At 38.2% G+C, this 25,787-nt stretch overlaps 1 protein-coding gene across 1 annotated transcript in view; it reads left to right on the top strand.

Annotated features, from left to right (window-relative positions):
* Window positions 1-25,488, top strand: part of LOC124805008 (fibrillin-2-like) — a 425,338-nt gene extending 399,850 nt beyond the window's left edge. Inside the window, exons 50-52 of the mRNA XM_047265408.1 lie at window positions 5,351-5,509; window positions 12,626-12,757; window positions 22,975-25,488. Of these exons, the coding sequence (XP_047121364.1) occupies window positions 5,351-5,509; window positions 12,626-12,757; window positions 22,975-23,187 (504 nt within the window). The 3' untranslated portion in view covers window positions 23,188-25,488. The remainder of the gene's footprint in view (window positions 1-5,350; window positions 5,510-12,625; window positions 12,758-22,974) is intronic.
* The last annotated feature ends 299 nt before the right edge of the window (window positions 25,489-25,787 follow it).

Below are 25,787 nucleotides of genomic sequence, written 5' to 3'. Positions count from 1 at the left end.
ATGTTTCCTCATCATAAAGCTCATAATAGAAAAAAATTACTTTCGATTCAATAATGAATTTTATTTACAAGAAGATGGATTACCAATGGGGTCCCCAGTTTCAGGAGACTTAGCAAATATTTTTGTAAACCACATTGAATATATCATTTTCACAAAAATAGTAGCAAAAGAATACAACATATTATATTGGTTCAGGTACATGGATGAAATCCTTTGCTTAATAGATGAACCACACCAAAAAATATATAAAAAAATAAAAATAAAAAAAAATTTAAAAAAAATTGAAAAACTACATACTGACATCAACAAGATATGTAAAAATATAAAATTCACAATTGAAAGAGAACAGAATAACCAAATTAACTTTCTGGATATAATAATCAAATACAAAACAATAAGCATAGGTTTGAAGTTTACCATAAACCCACAGACATGGACATTATCATTCCCCAATCCTCGAACCACCGACACTCACAAAAACAAGCAGCACTTCGACACATGCTCCATAGACTCAACACAGTGCAACTTACCAAAGAAAGCTACCAAGAAGAACTGGACATAATAGTGCAGATAGCACAAAATAATGGCTACAATAACAACATAGTCACAAAGCTAAACAATAAAATTAAAAGTAAAATAAAAGCAAAAAGCACCAAACCACAGACAACAACACAACAGAACACAACACAAACACGCAGTCCCATAACAACTACACAGAATAATCAGGAAAAGATGAAAGAAAACACAAGATGGTACACAATGACATATAAACACAAACTCATCCATAAAATCACCAACACTTTCAAAAGACAGGGAATAAACAGACAATTCTGTACAAAAATTCACCCCAAAACTGACAAAAAACAGAGATATACCAGAAAAAAGGTATATATCAACTACAGTGTTACACTTTTGAAGGAAGGTACATAGGACAAACAGGTAGAATATTTGATGTCGGATACAAAGAACACATGAGAGTCTGGAAATATGGAACAAACCACTCCACATTTGCAGGGCACCTAAGAGTACATTACCAGAAACCAATCACTACAGAAGATTACATGTAAATAATCAGAATCAACAGTAAAAAAAACCTCCTAACCCTGCAAGAAAATTACCATGTACAGAAAACCAAAGCAGAAAGGAAAACCCTGTTCAATGATGAAGTATACACATCAAGCAATTAATTATTTACACTAATAGATAAAATAATAGAATAACGTTCCCAAAGAGGATTAATATAACAATACCATCCAACATCTTTACACTTACTTATCTATGAACCCCTCCACATTAACCCCCCATGAACCATGGACCTTGCCGTTGGTGGGGAGGCTTGCGTGCCTCAGCGATACAGATGGCCGTGCCGTAGGTGCAACCACAACGAAGGGGTATCTGTTGAGAGGCCAGACAAACGTGTGGTTCCTGAAGAGGGGCAGCAGCCTTTTCAGTAGTTGCAGGGGCAACAGTCAGACTGATTGGCTGATCTGGCCTTGTAACGCTAACCAAAACGGCCTTGCTATGCAGGTACTGCGAATGACTGAAAGCAAAGGGGAAACTACAGCCATAATTTTTTTCTGAGGGCATGCAGCTTTACTGTATGGTTAAATGAAGATGGCGTCCTCTTTGGTAAAATATTCCAGAGGTAAAATAGTCCCCCATTCGGATCTCCGGGCGCGGACTACTCAAGAGGACGTCGTTATGAGGAGAAAGAAAACTGGCGTTCTATGGATCGGAGCATGGAATGTCAGATCCCTTAATCGGGCAGGTAGGTTAGAAAATTTAAAAAGGGAAATCGACAGGTTAAAGTTAGATATAGTGGGAATTAGTGAAGTTCGGTGGCAGGAGGAACAAGACTTTTGGTCAGGTGAATACAGGATTATAAATACAAAATCAAATAGAGGTAATGCAGGAGTAGGTTTAATAACGAATAGGAAAATGGGAGTGCAGGTAAGCTACTGCAAACAGCATAGTAAACGCTTTATTGTGGCCAAGATAGATGCGAAGCCCACGCCTACTACAGTAGTACAAGTTTATATGCCAACTAGCTCTGCAGAGGATGAAGAAATTGATGAAATGTATGATGAGATAAAAGAAATTATTCAGGTAGTGAAGGGAGACGAAAATTTAATAGTCGTGGGTGACTGGAATTCGAGAGTAGGAAAAGGCAGAGAAAGAAACATAGTAGGTGAATACGGATTGGGGTTAAGAAATGAAAGAGGAAGCCGCCTGGTAGAATTTTGCACAGAGCATAACTTAATCATAGCTAACACTTGGTTCAAGAATCATGAAGGAAGGTTGTATACATGGAAGAATCCTTAGGATATTAGTAGGTATCAGATAGGTTATATAATGGTAAGACAGAGATTTAGGAACCAGGTTTTAAATTGTAAGACATTTGCAGGGGCAGATGTGGACTCTGACCACAATCTATTGGTTATGAACTGTAGATTAAAACTGAAGAAACTGCAAAAAGGTGGGAATTTAAGGAGGTGGGACCTGGATAAACTGACTAAACCAGAGGTTGTACAAAGTTTCAGGGAGAGCATAAGGGAACAATTGACAGGAATGGGGGAAAGAAATACAGTAGAAGACGAATGGGGTAGCTTTGAGGGATGAAGTACTGAAGGCAGCAGAAGATCAAGTAGGTAAAAAGGTAAAGGCTAGTAGAAATCCTTGGCTAACAGAAGGAATATTGAATTTAATTGATGAAAGGAGAAAATATAAAAATGCAGTAAATAAAGCAGGCAAAAAGGAATACAAACGTCTCAAAAATGAGATCGACAGGAAGTGCAAAATGACTAAGCAGGGATGGCTAGAGGACAAATGTAAGGATGTAGAGGCTTATCTCACTAGGGGCAAGATAGATACTGCCTACAGGAAAATTAAAGAGACCTTTGGAGAAAAGAGAGCCACTTGTATGAATATCAAGAGCTCAGATGGAAACCCAGTTCTAAGCAAAGAAGGGAAAGCAGAAAGGTGGAAGGAGTATATAGAGGGTCTATACAAGGGCAATGTACTTGAGGACAATATTATGGAAATGCAAGAGGATGAAGCTGAAATGGGAGATATGATACTGCGTGAAGAGTTTGGCAGAGCACTGAAAGACCTGAGTCAAAACAAGGCCCCGGGAGGAGACAACATTCCATTAGAACTACTGACGGCCTTGGGAGAGCCAGTCCTGACAAAACTCTACCATCTGGTGAGCAAGATGTACGAGACAGGTAAAATACCCTCAGACTTCAAGAAGAATATAATAGTTCCAATCCCAAAGAAAGCAGGTGTTGACAGTTGCGAAAATTACTGAACTATTAGTTGAATAAGTCACAGCTGCAAAATACTAATGCAAATTCTTTAGAGACGAATGGAAAAACTGGTAAAAGCCAACCTCGGGGAAGATCAGTTTGGATTCCGTAGAAATATGGGAACACGTGAGGCAATACTGACCTTATGACTTATCTTAGAAGAAAGGGCAAAGAAGGGCCAACCTACATTTCTAGCATTTGTAGACTTAGAGAAAGCTTTTGACAATGTTGACTGGAATACTCTCTTTCAAATTCTGAAGGTGGCAGGAGTAAAATACAGGGAGCGAAAGGCTATTTACAATTTGTATAGAAACCAAATGGCAGTTACAAGAGTCGAGGGGCACGAAAGGGAAGCATTGGTTGGGAAGGGAGTGAGACAGGAGTGTTGCCTCTCCCCGATGTTATTCAATCTGTATATTGAACAAGCATCAAAGGAAACAAAAGAAAAATTCGGGGTAGGTATTAAAATCCATGGAGAAGAAATAAAAACTTTGAGGTTCGCCGATGACATTGTAATTCTGTCAGAGACAGCAAAGGACTTGGAAAAGCAGTTGAACGTAATGGACAGTGTCTTGAAAGGAAGATATAAGATGAACATCAACAAAAGCAAAACGAGGATAATGGAATGTAGTCGAAATAAGTCAGGTGATGCTGAGGAAATTAGATTAGGAAATGAGACACTTAAAGTAGCAAAGGAGTTTTGCTATTTGGGGTGCAAAACAACTGATGATGGTCGAAGTAGGGAGGATATAAAAGGTAGACTGGCAATGGCAAGGAAAGGGTTTCTGAAGAAGAGAAATTTGTTTGCACAATTTGTTCCGCATAAGTAGAGCCCTTAGTACCATCACCGCTTCTAGTGGGAATATGCTCTTTATACCTGAGACCCAGAGCTCATCCCGTCCGCCCGACTGTTAATATCGAGTTCCTTCATGCCGAGGTTAAGGGTTTAAAACTGGATGTTTTGGAAGAAATGCAGATCTTTAAGCATCTGCAACACGCTACAGACAATATCCTTAATGACCAACTCCTACTAAGAAACAGAAAATTTTTTGAAGGTTTCGCACCTTTAATTTGTTCTTCATACATGTAAATCTGATGATCTGGGGATTTTCACATGCGTGCGCTGATTGGCGAGCGCCGTTGGTCAAGCTGTTCATCTTCATTCTTTTTATCCTCATTACCCTTTTATGATGAAGGTGATTTTAGCCCGTTGAACACCTTATGTTTTATCCCTATATCTTTATTACCACAATGTCTTTAGATAACGTCCCCTCAGCCCCCCCCCCCCTCCCCCCCCCCCCCCCCCAGGCTAACTACTGGCTTTAGGTATAGTTTTTAAGATTTCTCCTGTCGTCATAGGTAGCTTCATATATGATTCTTTCCTAGCATAAGCAACCATGTGCGGTTATTTTTAGGTTTCATCTCCCATTTAGCTTGTCACTTATTCTATCCATTCCATTTTTTGATATACGTTGATCCACGGTTGGGAATATACGGGCTATTTAGCCCCGATCCATGTATAAACTTTCTCGTATTTGTATGCACATGCGCATTCAAGTAACTTCCCTTGTCTTGCGCATGTGCATAGGTAGTGGGTCGGGCTTGTAAGTCAGCGACCATTTGTAGCTGCAGTTTATGGCGGGTCATAGCCCTCCGAACATAGGCCGGTGTGAAGTGGAGCGTACACCATTAAGTTAAGTAGTGGTTTTGACTTTGTACGTATGTACTGTTTATGTTTTACTTTTATTTTTCAGTTATACAAGTAGAGCTATGGTGTTCTTTTAATCATTGACAAAGTCTTCTTAGGCACTTGCGGGTTTTATTGTTGTTCTGAAGATGGTGCAGTTATCTACGCCGAAACCTAGGTTATCACTAGGTGCTTTTTTTCGCAATCGAGGCGGGTTTTATTTTTTTAATATATTAACCAAGGATTGCTGACGCGCTGCAATGTTGAAGGTTCTCAAATTATAGCGGTTGTTTGTTTCAACTACATAATTTGTTTTCAACAGCTCATTTCAACAAATTTGTAAAATTTAATTTCACAGGTAAATGGGAAAGGGAGGCACAAACGGTTGGCTGGTGGTAAGAAGCAGCATTTGTCCCAACTTCTTAATAGGAATGTGACATTCACGAGTGATGGTCTTCAGCAAGATTTAGTACCATACAGAAGAAGTAACCGTCTGAGGCAGCATGCCCTGCACCGGGTAATTTTATTTCAATTATTTTAATTTTCAATTTTTTTTATATTCTTATTTCAGTGTCCCACAAGACTGTTACCACCAAATCTATATACTTTATTTATATGTGGAGCTTTGATTACTGTTCTTATGGTCCAGCACCTTCAGTTTATAGCTTTTGTCATCCTCATTTTTTGCTGTGTTTATTTTACTGTTATTTCAGCTCTTTTGTAGAAAACATTCACATAAAAAACATGCATTGAAGTTCACAAATTGTGGAAAATGTTCTGTTCAAAATATTTACACATTTAAATATTTGCCTCAATAAGATTTAATTTGATGACCTTAAGATATCTTTCTTTTATCCTTCCTTGTACTTACTGTGTAATGTCATTTTTATCATAGTATCCTAGGAGTCTTTCTAGATATTCAATATGATCCCTATCTCATCTACAAACAACTCTGTTTGTAGATGAGATTCTCTTGCACCATCACTGACCTTTTGAATGTATGGTAAGAAGAATTACTCCCATATGTGCACAATATCACCCCAGACATGAACATTTAGCCACGTCGACCACTGTGGTGTTGAATACGCCCATTCTTATCTCACAGCTGCTCTAAACCACTTGTGTCTCAACACTGTGAACTACCTAGGACTAAGACCTGTTTTATGCAAACACACAACAGCTCATTCTTCAATATTGTGCTATGCACAACTCGTAAAATGTAAGACATTTGTGTTATGTTTCTTCTCCAGTGCAACTATGTACTGCACGTTGTATCTGGGCATGATCACTAAGCCATTATCTATTTGTATGAATGGGCAAAAAAGAAAAAAAAAGAAAAGAAAAAGAAAAAAAAATCCTCTGTCACCCATTTGTGGAATATGCTGCTCAGCTCAACATAGTGCCTCATAATCTGAATGTCCCTTAGGCCCTGTTTCCTCCCATCTGTGTGGCCATTTCTACTACTCTCTCCCCTGTTTTCCACTCTCATGTGTCAGCTTTGAATATTTGTTATTCCCCCAGTGTATATTATTTTAACTCTATATTCTTTTCTTTATCTGTACGTGTAACTCAGTAGCAACCATTGTTTCTTTTTATGTAGTTATGTGTCACTCCGCAGTTAATGTTAAAGGCAAGTGGTAGTTTGTCTACTCAATAGTAGTTTATTTCTCATTGTTGTATTAATTTAAATTGAAGGTAGACAAGGGCATGGCACCTCCAGTAGAACCATACCTAGTAAAGCACTGTAGTGTTCAGATCAACCTTCAAGTTGATGACAGATTTAATCTTTTTTAGAATGTAACAGAGATGCTTTGCATGAAAAGTGTTAACAAATCGCAGATATGAGATTAAAAAACTACATGCCGGATCTGAACTCAAACTCATATCATGACCTTTTGTGGGTTATGCTATTACCAACTAAGCTATCCAGGTATGATTTAAAACAGTGAATACACTGGTGCTGAATGAGAGATTCGTATTGGAAACTACCACAGATTTTATTGACCAGCCTGCTCAGTAATTCTAACAATATCCTTTATTATAGCGAGGTCACAACTAGAGCACTTCATATGCGTGGCAGAACAATGTGAGCAGCACTCACTGCCCCTCACTCACTTCACCCGCATTGCGTGTGAGGCTGGCAATTTCCACCCTCAGTTGCCACAGCACACTCTCACTGATTGGCGTGTACTCACTGAGTGCCCCTACCATGTGGCTAAGGAAACATAGATTTATACAGCATCATCAGCATGTAGCAGCACTAGTGGGCTCAACAAATGTTGGAACGCATTTTGAATTATAATTTCTTTTTAGCTGCTGAATTTCCATTATTTCAATGGGTATGCTGTAAACCTGTGAATCACCAGAAGTGATTGAGTACGATGTTATAACAAAAATTGAAGTGATAGTACAGTAGTACATTGCATTGATTATCTGTGCAAATGTAAATTTCCATGAAAGAATTTCTGGTGAAATAATGCACACATTCTGTCTGCTGCTAAAAACGAACTGACATTGAGCCATATTTTGCACACAACAAAGGAAAAAGATTCGTGTTGAGGAGCATGACAGTAGATCATAATTGTCAACTTTGTTTATAATTAACAAAAAGAAACTTCATTCCAGCTACAATATAGGCTCTTGCATGTAAATCAAGCAAATGAACTTGCAGGACTCATTACTGTTGGTAATATTAACTGCTGTAAACAGAAAGAGGAAAGGAGTGCAAGTTCTAGTGGTAAGCAGAGATGGACATTTCCCAGATAAATTATATCTGGATAATTATTTGAATAAGTAGGTCATTCAAACAAATTTATTTATGAATAAATTATTTGTAACTCAACAAGTAACACAGAATGCCACTGTGTTTTCTTTGTTTACTTCCTGTACCAAATTCTGTGAATAATGTTAATTCTCTTGGCTCTGTGCAGTTTCTGTTTGATAAATAACTTATTAATGGACTACACATAAATGTGCTTCAGTGGCTCAGTAGGTTAAGCTCTAAATAACTGCCGAAGTCGTAGCTCAGTGCCTTCTTTCAGGGGCTTGCCACCATCTGTAATAAAAAATTGAGTGAAATTGGCCGGCCGAAGTGGCTGAGCGGTTCTAGGTGCTACAGTCTGGAGCTGTGCAACCGCTGCAGTCGCAGGTTCGAATCCTGCCTCGGGCATGGATGTGTGTGATGTCCTTAGGTTAGTTAGGTTTAAGTAGTTCTAAGTTCTAGGGGACTGATGACCTCAGAAGTTAAGTCCCATAGTGCTCAGAGCCATTTGAACCATTTGAGTGAAATTTTCATCAATAGATGTTGAAAAGACTTTGTGCACAGAACTAATTGTCCTGAAGGAGAAAGATGATGTAGAAATAGAGAAAAAGAAGGGGGAAAAGAAAAAAAGATTTTGCATTCAGTCCCCCACCGATTCTACTGTTTTTTCTTGTTACTCGTCACTTCTTTCAACCCTGACAATGAAAATAATGCCAAGTCAAGCAGCACCGTGTTTTAAGATACATGTTGAACTCTAGATCCCTTTCTAACTGGCTGTGTAAATCATTTGAGAAGTGACAGGAAGTAAGGGCATACCACAATGCATAGGAAAGCACTGCAGTGTGCAAACCTACCTTAGGGTTGAGCACAGTTTTACTTCCAACCCCCCCTCCCCCGCCCCCTCTCCCCTGCCTGTATGTGGAAGTACTCTATACATAAGTAGCCAAAAATGAGAATGCAGCCAACAGAAGCTCTTAATCTGCAGCACTTTTCTCCATTATTCCATGATTGCTTACACTATTGGACATGGACATCTTATTGACATAATTATGTAGTGCTTAGACAAACTTAGAACTCAGTTACTAGTAACCAACATCAGTAGACTTTAAATCTCTAAAACTCCTAAGCATTTGTGGAATTCTACTGGACATCCAAAGTGATCCAGAAGTGTTTAAGGATAAGAATATGGAGTAATTTTTCAATCCAACATGTGTTTATCCTGCTGCGTAGAGCTTTGAGATTCAAAAAAGTGTCTAGAGATAATTGAAAGACGTTATTCACCGTTCTGCACCAACAGCAATTATAGCAACAATGTCTTACCCACAGTTTAAAAACAATTAGTTCATCTTTACTACTGTCCACGACCAAGTGATGTGTATGTCAAGCTACAGACATATAGTTGTCAAATGAATGTCAAAGAAATCAGACCGCGAGTTATGAATGATGTTAAGACAAAAAAAAAACTTCCTTTGAATGTGATTTGGTAAATGAAGCTAAAATGGAATCAAAATAAATTATTTGTGAAAAACTACAGCAGAGTTGACGTATTCTCAATTTTTGCTGAAGAATATTGTGAGCTGAAAGTCATTTATTGTTATCATGAAATAAAGATGAATTCAGGAGAGAAATGCACCAATATCCACCATGCATGTATTTTCTATAATGTTAGAAATGCAAACTTTTGAAAATTATATAAGGTTTTTGATGAGTGATATTAGGATGCTGAGGGAATTAGATTAGGAAATGAGGCACTTAAAGTAGTAAAGGAGTTTTGCTATTTGGGGAGCAAAATAACTGATGATGGTCGAAGTAGAGAGGATATAAAATGTAGGCTGGCAATGGCAAGGAAAGCGTTTCTGAAGAAGAGAAATTTGTTAACATCCAGTATTGATTTAAGTGTCAGGAAGTCATTTCTGAAAGTATTCGTATGGAGTGTAGCCATGTATGGAAGTGAAACATGGACGATAAATAGTTTGGACAAGAAGAGAATAGAAGCTTTCGAAATGTGGTGCTACAGAAGAATGCTGAAGATTAGATGGGTAGATCACATAACTAATGAGGAAGTATTGAATAGGATTGGGGAGAAGAGAAGTTTGTGGCACAACTTGACCAGAAGAAGGGATCGGTTGGTAGGACATGTTCTGAGGCATCAAGGGATCACCAATTTAGTATTGGAGGGCAGCGTGGAGGGTAAAAAATCGTAGAGGGAGACCAAGAGATGAATACACTAAGCAGATTCAGAAGGATGTAGGTTGCAGTAGGTACTGGGAGATGAAAAAGCTTGCACAGGATAGAGTAGCATGGAGAGCTGTATCAAACCAGTCTCAGGACTGAAGACCACAACAACAACAACATTAGGAAAAGGATAGATTGCTGCTCATCATTTGGATGACACATTGAGTTTCAGCAAGACACAACAGAAAACTGTTACTCATTTAGTTTTCAGCAAGAGCCTTCTTCACAAAAGAAAGCACAGACACATTCACACAAGCAAACACATGTCACGCACACATGGCTGCTATCTCTGGCCCCTCTGGCCAGAATGCAATGGTGTCATGTAGAATGCAAGCAGTAGTCTGGATTGTGGCAAGGAGGGTGGAGGGATAGCAGAGTACAGGTGAGTCAGATAGGAGTCAGCATTGCCTAGCAGAGTGTGCAAGGGACTAGATGGTAGCTGGACCAGGCTGTCTGGAGCAGCTTTGGGAGGCTGTGGGGGAGTGAGGGGGAGGGGTTAATGGGGAGCGGAAAAGAAGACAGACAGAGAAGAGGAAAAAGATATGTGGGTAGACTGGCAGAGAGCATCACATAATGAGGGTGAGGGGACACGAATTGGCAGGAGCTGTAGTACAAACAGGGTATAAACTGTTGGGTGGAGGGTGTGGGAACAGTACCTTACCCAAGTTGAGGGTGAGATACTTTCAGGCGTGGAAAATGTGTTGCAAGGGTAAATCTCATCTGTGTAGTTCAGAAAATCTGTTTGTGGAGGGAAGGATTCAGATGGCCTGAGTTGTGAAGCAGCCATTGAAATTAAGGACGTTGTTTTCAGCTGCATGTTGTGCCACAGTGTGGTCCATTTTGCTCTTGGCCACAGTTTGGCTGTGGCCATTCATGCTGGTGAACAGCTGGTTGGTAGTCGTAGCAATAAAAAAATGTGTCCAGTGATTGTAGCAAACGTTTTATATGACATGGCTGCTTTCACAGACTATCCTGGTGTGTGATGGGGTAGAATAAGCCTGTGACAGGACTAAAATATGAAGTGCTGGCTGGGTGGATTGGGCAGTTCTTGTATCTGGGTGTTCCACAGGGATGTGATCCTTGAAGGCATATAGTATGGGAAATCAGTTTATGGACTAGGTCTGTGAAGGGCTTTGTGAGACCTTCAGCATACTGGGCAAGGAAGTTATCGTCACTGCAGCTGTGCTGTCTGCAGGTGGCCGGGCTGTAGGGGAGGAATTTTTTGGTGGGGTAGGATAACTGCTGTCAAAATGCAAGTACTGTTTGACAGGTTTCTGTGGACAGAGGTGTGGGTGGAGCCATCAGAGGGAAGGATATCAGCATCTAGGAGGCTGCCACGTTGGCTTGACAGAAGCAGATGGGAGAGGTGTTGAGGGTGTGAGGAAATGAGGAGAAGATATCCTGGCCCTATGTCCATCATGAAGATATTATGAATGAACCTGAAGTAGACCAGGGGTTTGGGATTTTGGGAGGCTAGGAAGGTTTCCAGTAGATCACTTATAAACAGGATGGCATAGCAGGGTACCATGTGTGTGCCCATAGTTGTGCTGCAGATTTGTTTCTTTCTATCCTTCTCATGATATTGTTGATATTCCTACCTGGATTTTCGATTCCATCAAGTTTCTGATAAGATGTTTGACAGAAAGTGTTTTTCTTGAAACTAATTTAAAAGCAACAAAAAATACATTTGTGTAATAAATATCAAATATTGGAGAAATAAATGTCATTGGATTTCAGATTTATGTACTGTTTGGAACACTTTTTGTTAACACATGAGAATAATATATTCACAAATAGCATATAATAATTTTTGTCTCCATTCATTGTTCGTCATTTGAATAAATTTTGCCCAGCTCTGGTGGTAAGTAAAGTGCATAGTGTGTACGCACACTGCATGCACAGCATGTATGTAAATCAGTACAAATGCATGACGTCCACGTGACCATGAATGATTCACAGTCTCTGTGCCAGTGAATGCAAGGGCATGGCATCTATATGGCCAAGTTCAAACTTGTACATGGCCATGCAGATGGCACAGCAGGTGCTCCCTTGGTTGTTATTAGGCGAAGTAGCATCGGTAATCTTTGGTAGTGGCTGCCAAAATATGTGAAATGTATTTGTATTCTCTCTTGCACACACTTGCAGTGCTCTAGTCAGAGCTGTGAGGATACTGCTTAAATGCAGCAATAGCCAAAAAATAGTATTATTTGCAGTTTTTTTCAATAAGTAGCCCAGGAGACACTCCTCTGCACCACTAGGTTTTTGAAGAATGTTTTTTATCTGTTCAAGACATGTACATCTTACTCTTCCCTTTTTCTAATCTTTTGCTTTCTTGTAAAGAATAAAAGCTATGTAATTCTGAAAAATAGAGATTCAAATATTTCCTTTTTTCATATTTTGCATTTTTTCCCATTGCTGCTGTTGTTGCTATCTGAGCGCTTTGTAAACATAAGGTGCTCTCTTATGTCTAATATTGTTAATATTCTTTGTTCTAAATTCAATGTGAAATCAGAGATATTTTTAGTCTGTAAGAGTGACTAGAAATTTCAAATTATCATTACATAATTTCATATTCATACTCACAAAGAGAAGTAACATTTATGTCAGTATTAATGCTCATGTCTTTCATTTTAATAGCTGCAGAAGAGAAGCCTTTACAAAAGAAGGAAAGTACGGCATCATCATGAAGAGCAGCAGTTAGTTCTAAAGATAAGTCTTTCTCAGACTAAGCATAGAATGAGAATTTTAAAACTGCAGCCAGCGGTGAAGGTAATTATTACCCACAATCATAAAATTTATTCTTACTTCAAATCATCTGTGTAAGTTACGAAACTTTGTCAGAGCATATCAGCTGAAATCTGAAACCTAGTATAAAATATGTACAGTTCTACTGTTGAAGCAGAGAGTTAGTCCATTTTCATCTTACAAAGGAATGGTCCAATAAGACAATTTGAAACCTACCCTGTAATTTTTACACAGGAAGAAGACAACAAAAGAAACGCACTGCCAAAATTTTAGCTGCTAAGAGGCAGTGCCCATTTTTTGTAAAAAATGTTGAAGTTACACATTTTTGCTGCACAAAGAACAACCTGTAACAGCGGTTTTTACAGTCCTGCCTGCCTAGTGCGCAACTTAATGAATCACTCGCGCAGTGCCACATAGTGGAATTATTCAGAGTTCACAGACAACTGGTTTACAATGGAGCAAATGGAAGTGAACATGTGCGAATGAGCAATTGCAGGAAATTTGCTTCTATGTCGGTAGAATCATTTATATTAGAGGGAACAGAAGAGAACATGAGGTAGCGAACATTGCCTATAAATGCTGTGTTATTAGTTTTTGGAGCTAATATTCAGCATACAGGATATAATTCTATCTTGTTAGAGCCACAGTGTGAAACTTTGCTATTCAGTGAGGATTATTTTGCATGGTGAGAGCACTGTTCTTGAAGGAGTATGCAAAACGGTGCAGAGAAGGAAGAATGTAAGTGTCTCAATTTGTATGGGAGTGTGGCACGCATGGAGATCGTGCTCTTTTGACGGAATTACATCTCCACCTTACCTTAGCACTGCTTCAAAATTTTCCTCTTATGTTGGCTGAAATTTTTCCCTGGCTTCTCATTACCATTGAGGGGAAATTTATAAACAGAACACTGATTACCGACATCGATCATCATCTCAAGAGGTGACACAGCTAGCATTTCCACTATGCACGTAAGGTCTGATGGTCATATTCTTTTTTGCTTTTTTATTCTAAAACAAAAATGGTCTAGTGGCAAAGCACGCACTTCATGATCCAGAGAGCACGTGATCAAATCCCATTCAGACCACAAATATTTCACTATGATTCCAGCTTTGTCTCACTGATATTAGAGTGTACTAGCATTTTTCATTTTGTGAAGTGCACAGTTTTACATTTCTGATCATTTGAAGCAATTTTCCAATTTCTGTAGCACTTTGAAATTGTATTAAGATCTGACTGAATATTTATGTAGCTTTCTCTCAGAAAGTACTTCATTATAGATAAGTGCATCATCTTCAAAAAGTGTGAGGTTACTATTAATACTGTCTACAAGGCATTAATGTACAACAAGAACAGCAAGGGTTCTAACATATTTCCGTGGGGCACATCCAAAATTACTTCTACATCTTATAATGACTCTCCATCCAAGATAACATGCTATGTCCTCCCTATAAAAAAAATCCCCAGTCCAGTCATAAATTTCACTTGATACATCATATGATCAAATTTTTTACAATAAGCATAGGTGTGTTACTGTGTCAAATGCTTTTTGGAAATCAAGATATCATGCAGCTACTTGACTGCCTTGATCCAAAGCTTTTAGTATGTCCTTTGAGAAAAGTGCGAGTAGGATTTCATGTTTTCAGAAACCATGCCGATTTGCCTGAAGGAGATCATTCTGTTCAAAATACTTCAGTATGTTTGAGCTCGGAACATGTTCCAAAACTCTGCAACAAATCAATGTCAAAGATATTGGACAGTAGTTTTGTGGATCTCTTCTATTAGCCTTCAGGTGATTTTTCCCAACCATTTGGCACAGTTTTTTGTTCAAGGGATCTACAATAGATGATAGTTAAAAGAGGAGCTAACTCAGCTGCAAATTCAGTATAGTATCTGATAGGGATTTCATCGGACCCTGGAGTATGTTCAGTTTTAATGATTTCAACTGTTTCTCAACACCACTGACACTAATACTCATTTCAGTCATCTTTTCAGTGGTATGGGGATTAAATTGGGGCAATTCTCCTGGATTTTACTTTGTAAAGGACCATTTGAAAACAGTGTTAAGCATTTCAGTTTTTGCTGTGCTACCCTCAATTTCAGTTCCTGTCTCATTTGTTAGGGACTGAACATTAACTTTGGTGCCACTAACAGCCTTTACATATGACTACAATTTCTTTGGGTTTTGTGAAAGATCATTTGACAATATTCTATTATGGTAGCCATTGAAGACTTCATGCATTACTGTCTTGACAACCAAATGCGTTTCATTCAGCATCTCTCTGTCTATATCCCTACTCTTTGTTTTGCACCTATTTAGAAATTTCTTTACAGCCATTATGATACTGTTCTACTGGGTATATATTGATCCAGTGCATGGTCAACTATTCTTTTAAACTTGAGCCATAGTTCCTCTATGTGCTCCTGCCCCGTGCTGGAAGTTTCAAGTTCCTCATTGAGATTTGACATTACTGACTTTTATCTAGTTTAGTGAACAGATACACCTTTCTGCTTGTCTTAGTTTCCCTTTGTACTTCAGTAATCATTGTTGCACAACTGCATCGTGATCGCTGATACCCTTTTCGATGTGGACATCCTCAAACCAATGTGGACATTCTCAAAGCAGTAAGGTCTATTTGTTGCTATTAGATCCAATATATTTCCATCATGAGTGGGGGTCCAAACTCTCTGTCCTAGGTAGTTTTCAGAGAATGAATTTAGTAATGTTTCACAGGATGTCTTTATCACCCCTACCCCTAACAAAACTGTAATTTTCCCAATTGATTGTTGGATGATTAAAGTCCCCACCAATGATTACATTATGATTGGGAACTTACATACAAACGAACTTAGGTTTTCTCTCAAGTTTTTGGTTACCTCAGGAGATGAGCCTGGTGGGCGATAGAAGAATCCAATTATCACGTTATGGCCACCCTTGGTACTGATTCTTGTCCAGACAGTTTAAAATGAGACTTCAGTTTCTTTCTTGGTGAATTTGAGTTTCTTGTCTACTGCAGCAGATACATCATCTCTATTTCCCATTAGCCTATCCTTCCGAATACACTTAAATTTCCCCCAAAAAATGTCACTCTAATCAGTAGGGACTGGAAAATGTAGCATCTATTTTTGGCAAAATTCGCGTCTATTTGTGTCAATATTCACATCTGTTTTCGGCAATATTCGCATCTATTTTTTGTGTCTGTAAATAATTAGATGCACTAATATAAAAGGTTATCACACTTCATGAGTGAAGATGAGCAAATCCTTAGTTCTTTGAAACTGACTGTTAAAAAAAGTGCCGATTGGGAGCTTTTTGACTGGATCGTTTGCTTTTGCAAAAACTTCAACACCTTTCTGTTTCGAGGTGGTCTTTGTTTTCTTGGTTTGGCAATATTTAAGCTTTCAAGAATGATTGTTCTGTTGAAAAGCATTTGCATTTTCTCACCAGTGAACTGAATGTGTTGCTGAATTAAGGTGTTTCTGGACGTGACTTGTCTTTTCCCGCCCAATTCAATGATTACAAAATCTGCAGACTATTAATTTCAACCTTTCGTGGGCATTCATAGCTGTGTGACCCATGCTTAACAACACAACAAATTAACCTGACAGGATATTTAACATTTTTACATTAGAGGAAAGATTTCAGCACAGTCAAAAAAAATTACAGATTTCATTTTCCAGCTATTATAGTGGAGAGTGCAGGCACTATTGGCTGTAGTGGCAGACAGCCGCGAGTGTAAACAAACTAGAATTTTGACCTCCAGATGGGAGAGGAGAGGTGCAGGGAAACAAGCCCCACCTCCCTTTAGCTGGGCAGCAGCCTACAGCAGGACTGACACATTGTTACAGGGTTCGCTGATCTCTTCTGGTGTTGAAAGGGTGGTAATCGAAATCCATGATAAACCAGGGTTGATCACTTCACTTTTTTCAAAATAAGAAAAGAAAACCACAAGCAACACACAACACAGGGATACGGGGATGGCTACTGCACAATTTCTTGCTTGTTGAGGTTAACAGAGCATTGTTAACAACATAGATCAGGCCCGACCTTTAGCGTTATTCGATGCAACCACAGTTCAAAACATCCATCCCTTAATTTTCCTTGTTAAAAGTTTTCGCATTTTACCATCTTTTGAGCTCTGAGTAACAAACAAATGTATCCATTTCGTTGTCTAAAATGCTGGATTCCCACAGATGAGTACTACTTCATTGTATTACATGGCGTGTTTCTAAAATAGACCATTCAACCATCCACAGTTGGCATGGTGCCAGATCATTGTGTGCAGTGGTACATCATTGCATTCGTACACATTTTATTTTGCAAACAGATTCTTACGTGCATTTGCCACATGATATTCAATGCCAGTAACTGAAAATTGGTTACATTTTCGATATTTATATGCAGAAAATAAAGCTATATAAAACGATCGCTGATAAAATAGTTCGTACGTATACAATTCCCTATGAAATAGTGTCTATTAAGTAATTTTCTGTTTTCACATTTTGACGCAGTATTCACTTCTATTTTGCATTTATCAGAAATTCGAATTTTTCTGGTCCCTAGTTATCAGTTTCAGTGTTGGGTTTTGGTTGATTTCGTGGAAGAGAGCAAGCAGCGAGGTCATCGGTCTCATTGGATTAGGGGAGGAAGTTGGCCGTGCTCTTTCAAAGGAACCATCTCAGCATTTGCCTGAAGCGATTTAGGGAAATCATGGAAAACCTAAACCAGGGTGGCCGGAAAACCTAAGTCAGGATGGCCGGACGTGGGATTGAACCATCGTCCTCCCGAATGCAAGTCCAGTGTGCTAAACATTACGCCACCTCGCACGGTCAGTTTCAGGTTTCAACCAGTTCATTTAAGAATGGACTACTCAGTTTGTATATTTTGCTTTTTTTTTTTTTTTTTTTTTTTTCATAGTTTCGCACAACTTCTTCCTGTTTTCTCGACTGAGCTGTGTTCAGTTTTTCAAGGCCTATCCACTGTGCCAACTTATAACTAAATCTGAGGGAGTGTGATGGGTAGGTTCCCTTGTAAGTAATGTTAATCTTGGTAACAATTGTATAGCCTAGTAGCCAATTTAATCTGCATAGTAATAGCTACTATAACCTTTCCCTGGGATATCCTTTATGACTCAATAAATAATTGTCAGCAGTCCCTTCAATAAAGTAAGTAAACTGTAACTGAACTTAATTGGAAGTTTACTAATCAGTCTTTGCCTTATTGGTAATCAGAATCTCTTCATTGTACAGCCCATGGCAAGCTCACATGTTACATTTTAATTAGCTAGGGTGATATTCAATATCATCTCTGAAGTCAGATTCTGTAATGTTTAACCCTGAATCACCAATAATTATTGAATCTTGTAAAAGAGATGACCAATGATGAAATTATAACTCGAAAAACCCAAAAGTACTTTAAATTGTCTCACCCTGTACGAGGTAGTAGTTTATTTTCTTTATACTCTCTAGACCCCCCACCCCCATGAACCATGGACCTTGTTGTTGGGGGGGATGCTTGCGTGCCTCAGCGATACAGATAGCCGTACCGTAGGTGCAACCACAACGGAGGGGTATCTGTTGAGAGGCCAGACAAACGCATGGTTCCTGAAGGGGAGCAGCAGCCTTTTCAGTAGTTGCAGGGGCAACAGTCTGGATGATTGACTGATCTGGCCTTGTAACACTAACCAAAACAGCCTTGCTGTGCTGGTACTGCGAACGATTGAAAGCAAGGGGAAACTACAGCCGTAATTTTTCCCGAGGGCATGCAGCTTTACTGTATGGTTAATGATGATGCCGTCCTCTTGGGTAAAATATTCTGGAGGTAAAATAGTCCCCCATTCGGATCTCCAGGTGGGGTCTACTCAAGAGGACGTCGTTATCAGGAGAAAGAGAACTGGCGTTCTACGGATCGGAGCGTGGAATGTCAGATCCCTTAATCGGGTAGGTAGGTTAGAAAATTTAAAAAGGGAAATGGATAGGTTAAAGTTAGATATAGTGGGAATTAGTGAAGTTCGGTGGCAGGAGGAACAAGACTTTTGGTCAGGCGAATACAGGGTTATAAATACAAAATCAAATAGGGGTAATGCAGGAGTAGGTTTAATAATAAATAAAAAAATAGGAATGCGAGTAAGCTACTACAAACAGCATAGTGAACGCATTATTGTGGCCAAGATAGACACGAAGCCCACGCCTGCTACAGTAGTACAAGTTTATATGCCAACTAGCTCTGCAGATGACGGAAAAATTGAAGAAATGTATGACGAAATAAAAGAAATTATTCAGATAGTGAAGGGAGACGAAAATTTAATAGTCATGGGTGACTGGAATTCGGTAGTAGGAAAAGGGAGAGAAGGAAACGTAGTAGGTGAATATGGATTTTGGCTAAGAAATGAAAGAGGAAGCCGCCTGGTAGAATTTTGCACAGAGCACAACTTAATCATAGCTAACACTTGGTTAAAGAATCATAAAAGAAGGTTGTATACATGGAAGAAGCCTGGAGATACTGACAGATTTCAGATAGATTGTATAATGACAAGACAGAGATTTAGGAACCAGGTTTTAAATTGTATGACATTTACAGGGGCAGATACGGACTCTGACCACAATCTATTGGTTATGAACTGTAGATTAAAACTGAAGAAACTGCAAAAAGGTGGGAATTTAAGGAGATGAGACCTGGATAAACTGACTAAACCAGAGGTTGTACAGAGTTTCAGGGAGAGCGTAAGGGAACAAATGGCAGGAATGGGGGAAAGAAATGCAGTAGAAGAAGAATGGGTAGCTTTGAGGGATGAAGTAGTGAAGGCAGCAGAGGATCAAGTAGGTAAAATGACGAGGGCTAGTAGAAATCCTTGGGTAACAGAAGAAATATTGAATTTAATTGATGAAAGGAGAAAATATAAAAATGCAGTAAATGAAACAGGCAAAAAGGAATACAAACATCTCAAAAATGAGATCGACAGGAAGTGCAAAATGGCTAAGCAGGGATGGCTAAGGGATAAATGTAAGGATGAAGAGGTTTATCTTACTATGGGTAAGATAGATACTGCCTACAGGAAAATTAAAAAGACCTTTGGAGAAAAGAGAACCACTTGTATGAATATTAAGAGCTCAGATGGAAACCCAGTTCTAAGCAAAGAAGGGAAAGCAGAAAGGTGGAAGGAGTATATAGAGAGTCTATACAAGGGCGACGTACTTGAGGACAATATTATGGAAATGGAAGAGGATGTAGATGAAGATGAAATGGGAGATACGGTACTGCGTGAAGAGTTTGACAGAGCACTGAAAGACCTGAGTCGAAACGAAGCCCTGGGAGTAGACAACATTCCATTAGAACTACTGACGGCCTTGGGAGAGCTAGTCCTGACACAAAACTCTACCATCTGGTGAGCAAGATGTATGAGACAGGTGAAACACTCTCAGACTTCAAGAAGAATATAATAATTCCAATCCCAAAGAAAGCAGGTGTTGACAGATGTGAAAATTACCGAACTATCAGTTTAATAAGTCACGGCTGCAAAATACTAATGCGAATTCTTTAGAGACGAATGGAAAAACGAGTAGAAGCTGACCTAGGAGAAGATCAGATTGGATTCCGTAGAAATATTGGAACACGTGAGGCAATACTGACCCTATGAGTTATCTTAGAAAATAGATTAAGGAAAGGCAAACCTACATTTCTAGCATTTGTAGACTTAGAGAAAGCTTTTGACAATGTTGACTGGAATACTCTCTTTCAAATTCTGAAGGTGGCAGGAGTAAAATATAGGGAGCGAAAGGCTATTTACAATTTGTATAGAAACCAAATGGCAGTTATAAGAGTTGAGGGGCACGAAAGGGAAGCAGTGGTTGGGAAGGGAGTGAGACAGGGTTGTAGACTCTCCCCAATGTTTTTCAATCTGTATATTGTACAAGCAGTGAAGGAAACAAAAGAAAAATTCGGGGTAGGTATTAAAATCCATGGAGATGAAATAAAAACTTTGAGGTTTGCTGATGACATTGTAATTCTGTCAGAGACAGCAAAGGACTTCGAAGAGCAGTTGAACGGAATGGACAGTGTCTTGAAAGGAGGATATAAGATGAACATCAACAAAAGCAAAACGAGGATAATGGAATGTAGTCGAATTTAGTCAGGTGATGCTGAGGGTATTAGATTAGGAAATGAGACACTTAAAGTAGTAAAGGAGTTTTGTTATTTTGGGAGCAAAATAACTGATGATGGTCGAAGTAGAGAGGATATAAAATGTAGAGGGGCAATTGCAAGGAAAGCGTTTCCGAAGAAGAGAAGTTTGTTAAAATCGAGTATAGATTTAAGTGTCAGGAAGTCGTTTCTGAAAGTATTTGTATGGAGTGTAGCCATGTATGGAAGTGAAACATGGACAATAACTAGTTTGGACAAGAAGAGAATAGAAGCTTTCGAAATGTGGCACTACAGAAGAATGCTGAAGATTAGATGGGTAGATCACATAACTAATGAGGTGGTGTTGAATAGGATTGGGGAGAAGAGAAGTTTGTGGCACAACTTGACTAGAAGAAGGGATCGGTTGGTAGGACATGTTCTGAGGCATCAAGGGATCACCAATTTAGTATTGGAGGGCAGCGTGGAGGATAAAAATCGTAGAGGGAGACCAAGAGATGAATACACCAAGCAGATTCAGAAGGATGTAGGTTGCAGGAAGTACTGGGAGATGAAGAAGCTTGCACAGGATAGAGTAGCATGGAGAGCTGCATCAAATCAGTCTCAGGACTGAAGACCACAACAACAACAACAACAACAACTCTCTAGAATAAATTATGAAAACTTCATTTTGCATCAGACAACCAAGAATGAATAATAGCAGAGTGTAAATGCCATTGATCACTTTTGCTGCAGCATTGATTAATCTCTGGCATGTGAAATTATCATAACCTATTCTACGATTACGATAATATGTTTGTTACTGATTGTCCACACCACTTTGTTTACTGTAGCTTCTGCCAGTTGACATATAATTCAAATAATGCTATTGGAAAAAGAGATATTTCATTTATGGCCAGTACTTTTATTCAGGAGGCAAAACAGTGAATATTTAGTATTGCTGCTAGACATAGTCAGGGAGCAAAATATTAATACTGCCAGCAGACACTCAGCACTAGCTTAGGTTACGGAACTAGTTCCTTCCTCAGGAAGGAAGTCTAATAGAAACATGCAGGAGGCGAAATATTGGCATTGCAGACACAATATTATTTTAGCTTCTGGTACTGTTAGTTCCTTCCTCAGGGAGGATAATGATGGGTTGGGGAAGTTTCAAAGAAAGGGCAGGTGGCTCAGACCCCAGGACAAGAGGGATCCACGTGTTGTGACAACAAGGGGATGGTGGTGAAGGCAGACTAAATGTAGAATGCAAAGGTGGTTGTAAAAATCTTTGAACAGGATGGTACTGGGAATCCTCTAAAACTGTAAGGTTTAAATATCAAAATAATACAATTATAAGGGTGTAGAGAAATGAACTGTTTTAATTACATTCTTCGAGGGTGGTGACAGTGTGTGTTGACTCCAATTAACTGTTTTCAAAATTTCATTTCAGTCAAACAACCTTCCTTGATTGACTAGTAATATACCTTTTTGTAGGTCAAGTGTGTGTTTCACAAAGACAGTAGGCAACATTCTATTTAGTTCCAGATTTGTATTCCACATTACAGCAGAGAGGTACGATCTACTTCCGACTGATTTGTCACAATGACACAATGCTATAACCTGTTTCATGTCTGCAATCTCACCTTTGATTGTGCAGATCTCAGTTCCGAGGTAGTTATATGTTCTGCTGCCCATACTGTACTTTATTATGCTTAGTAATTGAAGTAATACAAATTTATTTAACTTTGAATGTCTATTAACCTCAAAAATTGTGAACATTGAGTTTAGTATTTATTTTCCATGCAGGAAAACCCCATTATCAGCCAGACGTGTTTTACTATGTGTGACTGGTCCCACTGGTAAATAGTTCATTCAGTTAACTGTTACTTTTGCTCCCCATTATTTTCAGAACTAGTCAGAATCTTAAAGATTATTATTTTGTATTTAATTTTCATACAGAAAAATTAATTTCCATATGTGGTCTTAATGTTGAAATAAGAAAACTTTAAGTGGGTAGAGGCTGAATACATGAATGAAATTGTTAGTTGCAGTATTTTTCATTTCTTTACTAACATATCTGATACAAAATTCTTATATAACTTTATTTGTTTATTTATTTATTTTACAGAATGATTTTGAGTATGTCATCTCGCATGGAAATGAGAGTGGTTTGTTTGAAATGGTAAAGAAACATGGAATATGGGCCCTGCATTTCAGAAGACGTCTAAAACACCCAGGAATTTTTGACCTCGAAATTGACAGCCGTCCTACTGGCGTTCTAAAGAATGATGTGTGGGAGAAACCTCTCTCTCTGCGAGTGAGAATCGTAGCCTCCCAGTAGTACCCCACCTCTGTGACACAGTAGAACATATGTCTTACTGCTGGAAAATACTTTCTGCATTACTGAGCAAATACAGATGAGATAAATATTGTGGGGCTCAAGACTCATGCTATGAGTTACTGAAGTGATCTTTGTTGTGTATATATAGATCTGTGTAAGAATGGCTATTTGTAGGTATGAAGGAAGGTTGTGTGTGTATTCCAGAAGTGGAAGGAGTGAATGTGTATTAGTAAACTGAAGGAGCTGGTATTTATTATCAAACAACTGTTAGTCTACTCACGTTTAACATACCAAAGCTTCACTAAGATGGAGTTTTTCAAGAGTTATTGCACCCACAGCAGTAGAGTAGTGTGCTTAGTGGGCAAGATCATTATTTTTACTTAGAAAGAATGATAAGATCATGATATTCATACTGCCATTTTTTTGGAGACTGACTTTTTAAATAACATACATTTATGCCTATGCAAAATCACCTGTGAGATGAAGAAGTTAGATGGTTTAAGCTTTCATTTGATGACAGAATCATTATTTTGTATATACTAAAAATGTTATCAAACTAAAACCTGTTGTGCTCCTTACAAGGTGATGTGGAGCAGTGCATTAATTATTAGCTCTCTTAAATTTTGGTAGCTCTTGACAATGTTCTTTTAACAATGGGCAACAACAGGTTTTAAAAGAGTTTTTGCCAGGTGTTCATTTTTAAGTATAGTAGTCTAATCTTAACTTAATATGAAATTAAGAATTCTAACTGACACTTTGCAACACAGAATCACTATAATGTGAGTTTGTGTGACATTAAACTGTGTTCTTTGCTTCCACTGCCATATTTAACTGCTTTTAATGTTTTAATGTATTCAGTGTATTATCGCCTTTATTTGTAAGAGCTTATTTTCTACTGCCATTGTACTTGTGTTCGTAAAGTACATTTCATGTGTGCCTGTTTTGGCTGTGCAATGATCATCCTGTGTGCAGTGATGACTTCCATAAGGGAAAAACTGTTGTTAATGAATGCTGACTCTGCAGCAGTTAACTATTTTCTGTTTGTGTTCAATCAGAAAGTCATTCCTAAACCAAATTTAGTGTGGTCTATGTATTTCTAATTACATTCCATAAACATCCTCAGAGACAAGTAGTTTTTTGATAATGACTCATTGGTAGATTCTGGTTGTAATTTACATTTTATGTTATGTCTGTGATAAGCAGAATAGTTATTTGAAGCCATAATTTGTATGAAATACTTGCAGCATTTCAAATTGAGCATTCGTTTGATTGTGGCTGTAAAATCCGATTTTTGAGTTCATGAGAGTTCACTACTGGAGTAGCCAAAACCTAATTTCTGGTCACTAAGTATGTTAACTTTACTGCAGCTTTGCTAGAGTGGAAAGCTAAATGACAGTCTGTCTGCAATACCAAGTGACCTCTTCTAAAATTTTGAGTCATCTTGGAATGTCCCATTTTTGCAGATATATATTGAGAAATGAGGTACAGCATTAGTGCAACTTTATGTACATAAGCTATTTGTTATGATTTAATCATGCTTTAAGCATAATGGATTTGTTTTATTAAAAAATAATTGGGACATATGTATGTTACTATCTGCAACATACTAAAATTTGATACCAAAGAAATAAGATCTTTTTAATACATGAGTCTGTCTCATGTGCATTTATATCTGTGACACATTTTAATCTAGTGCCATAATGTATATATTTCCCTGTATTCATAGATGATTTATTTATTGTTCAGTTCAGGGGCAAACATTGAGTACAGTTCTATAAAGGCTTTTGTTTCACAATTCTAACTATCATTAATATTGCTGAGTTATTGCAAACAGTGCAGTGTATTTCAGTAGCTTAAGATGGTGTGTATGAAATTTGTTTATGTAGTGAGTGCTTGTGAACCATCATTCATGTGAGAAAGTATTATTTTTACCACTGCATCTTGAACTTTTAAGATATGTATATTTATGTGTGTATAGCTTCTATTTATGCAAACCTTTTGATTCTAAGGAAGTAACAGGGATATGGTAAAAAATTATTAAGTGTCAAAAACAAAGGCTTTTTTATCAAAATATTTTTGTTATTGCCATTAGTTGTGTTGACTAAAATTCTACTTTAAGTGGCTCCACTGTGTGTTTATTGAAACACAATAGGAAGTTCTACATTTTAAATAGAATTTGTTTTGCCAAAACTGTTTCGGATTATATCTTTAAACTGACTATATTTTATGCAGTTGTTAAAAAACCTGAAACTGTAAGCAAGACTGACATTAGTCAGTTATTTGTAAACCATTTCTTAAAAAATACACTAAAGTTTCCTTTACTTGAACAGACATAAAATCCTTATTCGTGTAGACATTTATAATCTCTCCTTCCTTTTTTAATGAGGGACTGAAAAGTATGATTTGGAGACAGAATGGGGCACCTACCTACAATTTTCTAATGTTACCTGCGTTGGCAGAAAAGGGAAAAACTAACTGTTTGTAATCTTTGTTCCAATTTGCATGTGACTAGAAAAGGACAGATTGCACAGAGGTAATGGCAGGTAGAAGAAAGAGATATATTGGGAAATGTCTAACCAAACCTCATGTTAGGTGAGACA

This window comes from Schistocerca piceifrons, chromosome 7 (genome assembly GCF_021461385.2).
Source record: "Schistocerca piceifrons isolate TAMUIC-IGC-003096 chromosome 7, iqSchPice1.1, whole genome shotgun sequence".
In the NCBI taxonomy this organism is placed as follows: Eukaryota; Metazoa; Arthropoda; class Insecta; order Orthoptera; family Acrididae; genus Schistocerca; species Schistocerca piceifrons.
The sequence above is the reverse complement of the archived record's forward strand: the minus strand, read 5'-3'. Positions and strand labels throughout refer to the sequence as shown.